The sequence below is a fragment of the Peromyscus eremicus genome, chromosome 8a (genome assembly GCF_949786415.1).
Source record: "Peromyscus eremicus chromosome 8a, PerEre_H2_v1, whole genome shotgun sequence".
Classification (NCBI taxonomy): domain Eukaryota; kingdom Metazoa; phylum Chordata; class Mammalia; order Rodentia; family Cricetidae; genus Peromyscus; species Peromyscus eremicus.
Window position 1 is genome coordinate 12131536 of NC_081423.1, and position 4422 is coordinate 12135957.

Consider the following 4422-nt stretch of genomic DNA (forward strand, 5'->3'; position numbering starts at 1 on the left):
TTATTTAAAATATGTATCTTATTTTGGGGGCTGGAGAGGTGGCACAGTGGTTAAGAACACAGCTGTTACTCCAAAGGACATAGGTTCAATTCCCAGCACCCACATGGCGGCTCACAACTGTCTATAGCTCTAATCTGTGACTCTGGTTTCAAGATATTTGAACAGAGCCAAGTGGTGGTGACACACGCCTTTAATCCCAGCACTCAGGAGGCAGAGGCAGGTGGAGCTCTGAGTTTGAGTTTGAGTTCGAGGCCAGCCTGGTCTACAGAGTGAGTTCCAGGACAGCCAGAGCTACACAGAGAAATCGTGTCTCAAAAAACAAAACAAAATACACACACACACACACACACACACACACACACACACACACACACAGAAAGAGAGACAGAGAGACAGAGAGAGACAGAGAGACAGAGAGAGATCTGAATGGACACTGACCCTGCACATGCAGACAAACCTCTATCCACATAAAATCATCAGGTCTTGTTAATAATGATTTATTTTGCTGGGCGGCAGAGGCGCACGCCTTTAATCCCAGCACTTGGGAGGCAGAGGCAGGCAGATTTCTGTGAGTTCGAGGCCAGCCTGGTCCACAGAGTGAGTTCCAGGACAGCCAGGGCTACAAAGAAACCTTATCTCGAAAAACCAAATAATAATAATAATGATGATGATGATGATTTCTTTTATGTGTTTGTGTATCACCATGTGTATTCCTCAGAGGCCAGAAGCAGGACCTCCTGCGGTTGTAAACTGCATGATGTCGGTGCTAGGAATCAAATTCTAGTCCTCTGGAAGTCCCTTAACTGCTAGGCCACCTTTCCAGCTCCATGGCAAAGGATTTCTATTTATTTATTTTGTCAGAACAAAGATGCATTATGAGCGAAGAATAAGAGCCAAGTGTGGTGGTTCATGCCTCTGATGCATTCATTTGCATGGCTGAGGCCAGCGTGGGGTACATAGAGAGGCTTCCTACGGCGCAGGAGCACAGGTTCTGATCCACACCTGGTGGACGGAGATTTTATCCCAGGCAGCTGGCTGTGTGACCTTAGGAAGTCCACACACCCTCTCTGAAGGAAGCTTCAGGAAGCTTCCCTACTTCCCCACGGCCACACTGTGTGTGACTGAAAGGGTTAACACATGCAGAGCTGAACCCGGACCAGGCCTGTGGTAAGTGACATGTGAGTGGCTGCCTGTGTCTGATAGGATGTGTGCCTGTGTTCCAGATTGCTGTGTCCTTAAACTCTTCCTGTCACGTCAGCCTCCGACACCTCCCAGGCTGTCACCTGCAAACCCACCATTGGAGACTTCCTTTCTCAGTGTCCCCTCTAAGCTTCCAAGTCTCCCGTCCCACCAGGAGAGGATCCAGAACTCTGGAACTCTAGTTCACATGGCCCCTGGCAAGGCTAAGGCCAGCAACACTGGCAGCAGCAGTGGCCGTGCCTCAGAGGCTCTGGAGTGGCATCCGCAGGTGTCAGAGGAGTTCTCTGCCACGGTTCTCCGAATCCAGTCTACATAAGCTGGCACCCGAGTGTAGACACCAGGCCTGTATGGCCGAGCACAGCCAAATCCCCAGCTGGTGATCCCAACCTGGGTCCAGGAACTATTGATGACACAGACCAGCGGTCCCCCAGAGTCACCCTGAGGGAGAAGGAGGAGAGCCTGGTCAAAAAAAAACTTTATAAAAACACTCTCTGCCAAGGCCACAGAGGCTGAGTGAGTGCCCTGGTCTTCCTCGAGTCCCTGGGATGTGGGGCATGGATATGACTGCGAGGCAGGGATGCCAGGGAGAGAAGCAAAGGGCTGCTGTCACCTGGCAAGAGTCTCTCTGGCCCTCTGCAAAGCCTGCACAGAGCATGTCTGCCTGGATGAGTCGCTTCCCTGACAGGCTGCTCTCTGGGATGTGGTACATCTTCTCACACTCCTCTGAGTCCAAGAGAGGCACAGCTAACTCCTGGAGGACACTCGACAGGTCTGTACCAGAGAAAGGCCTGGCCTGAGTACACCCTGACCCACTGGAACCCCTCCCACCATGCAGACAGCACAGACCTCCCGCCATTTTTCTGTTCTCTAGTCCCTCCCATGTCCCAAAGCCAGGAAACAGTCTGGGAGCAGAGTCCAAGTCCAGTCTGGCCCGTGAGTTGTGCCCAGCTTCCATAATCTCATGGCTGCTAGGCCCCAGCTTACCCATTTCTGCAGTAGGCAGAATCCTGGACACTGGATGGAGTTTCCCAAATCTGCCATGAATGGGCACCGTGGCCAAGGCAAAGCCCACAATTTGGAAGTACATCCCCCTAGTCAAGCCTTCCCATGGGCAGGAGTAGGGACTGGGTATAGACATATTCTCTCACCTCTTTTTTGGGTGGACCCCCAGCCTGTTACCCAACATAGAGTCCCGGGGGTGAGAGGCGCTTGGACTTCTGGGAGGCAGACAGCAGTGAACTGAGAGGGCTTCAGAGGAGTGTCCAGCTGTACCAAAGCAATATCTCCACTAGACGTGTCTTCCCAGAGGTAGCTGGGGTACACGAAGATGCTCCTCACAGCCGCCAAGGTTATGGGGGTGTCCAGAAGGGAGAGTGTCAGTCCTCCGACCTTCACACTGTAGAAGCTGGGATTCTGAGACCTAGGGAGAGATAGCCCCAGCCTGTTGAGGCATCTGCTGGAGAGGGACAAGGTAAGGAGAAGGGCAGCCACTCTGCACCCCTACTTCACTTACCTACGGAAGCAGTGGGCAGCTGTGAGCACCCACCTTGGGTGGATGAGGGAGCCCCCACATATGTGGCCCTCTCCAGCTATCCACAGGCTGACCTGCCAAGGCCACTGTCCTTCCTGAGCATCTTGACCACCCACAATCTTCCCAGCATCTCTGGAACGGCCACACACTGCAGAAAGACCTTCTCAGAAAGCCAATCCCACCTGGGACCCACCATCTCCAACATCTCCTTCCATCCCTTGCCCTGGACTCTTCCCTGGGACAGTTAGGGCCAATCATTACCTGAAGGCAACACATCTCCACGTCTCCCTAGAAAACAAGAGAAAGTTTCTCAGTGGGCTCTGGTTAATGCAGACACTCACACTGAGAATAAGTGACTGAGTGCTTGGCCCTAAATGGGACATCCGTCTCTACAGGAACACCCTCCCAAGCTCCAGACCGTCTCAGAAGAGAAAGCAGGAAGAACGCAAGCTGTAGGGTGAGGAAGAGTGCTAGGAAATGCTGTCTTCTGGACATGCTGCGGCTGATGCCCTCCTACAGCCCGCCCCTCAGCAGCTGTAGCAACCTGCATAGGACCTGCCCAAGAGCAGGCGGTCAACACTCGAGTGTGGCGGGGCGTGGGCTCCCAAGGCCACTCCAGCTGAAGGACTCAGTTGACGGCTGATAGGTGAGGGAGAGTAATTTTTCTTGGGGGGTGTGGCCACTGGTAGGTGGCCCGTGCTCCTGTGGATGACCCCACACCCATGCCCACATGGACAGCAGTATCTGGACTCGGTGTGGACAACCAAAGAAGAAGGGGAGGGCAGGAAGGGATGATGATGGTGGGTTAGAAGAGTTCCGTATTGGAGAGTGTCCAAGGGAACTGAAGAGAAGGGGATGAGAGACGGATATGATCAAAATAAATTATAAACACATGAAACTCTCATCGAAATTTTAAAAAAGAAAACAAGAGAAGAGGTCTGGGGTCAGCATTCCATCCTCAAAGTCATCACCCCCATGAGACACGGCTCAAGGACATCGCCCCACTCAGGGATAGCCGCCCAGTCCCTCTTCGGTTCTCTCCTCCTGCCTCCCTCACAGGGTCAATGGACACATGGGTTTGGGCCTCCTACTTTGAGCACTCTCCTGGTTGTCTAGGGAGAGCAGCTGAGGATCGTAAGGGAGAGGATGGTGGAGGAAGAGTGCTGAGGCCAGCCTGGGGGAAAGGAGTTGGGGATGGCTAAAGAATGAACACTCCTTACCTGGTAGCAGCAGCAGCAGAAGAAGGATGCACCTTGCCCAGGACTTCATGGCTCCTCTCCAGTCCACAGCACAGTGGGGTCAGAGTCCTTGGCTCACTCTAGGGGAGGATTGCATTTCAGAGTTTAGAGGGAATCAATCGGGAACCTAATTACCTGACCAGACCTGCCCATTCAGGCTCCCGTCCTGCAGTTGCGGGGATGTGGTTTGGTGAAGGCCAAGGAGCTCGTGGCCCATCAGGAGCCAGAGGCGATAGGAGCTATGTGTCAGTCCACCTGTGAGGTGAGCACAGGGAGGTCTCACCTATCCTTCAGGAAGGTGGGGACCCCCATTGCTTTACCCACTGTTTAGGAAACCCAGGGTCTGCCTACCGCTGCCAGCAGATGCCAGCCCTCTCTGCCCCTCACCGGACTCAGAGAGATGAGCCAGGAACACCTAACTCCGGATTCCCCTCTCACCACCTTAGCTCATGG

The 4422-nt window shown here is 53.5% G+C and overlaps 1 protein-coding gene across 1 annotated transcript; it reads right to left on the reverse strand.

Annotated features, from left to right (window-relative positions):
* Nucleotides 1-1383: 1383 nt before the first annotated feature.
* Nucleotides 1384-4000, reverse strand: LOC131916695 (serine protease 30-like). Its single transcript, XM_059270151.1, has 6 exons — nucleotides 3945-4000; nucleotides 2993-3015; nucleotides 2714-2879; nucleotides 2349-2620; nucleotides 1811-1971; nucleotides 1384-1638 (listed from the first exon to the last, which is right to left on the reverse strand). Exons 1-6 carry the CDS (start codon nucleotides 3998-4000, stop codon nucleotides 1384-1386), a joined length of 933 nt encoding a protein of 310 aa, XP_059126134.1.
* Nucleotides 4001-4422: the final 422 nt, after the last annotated feature.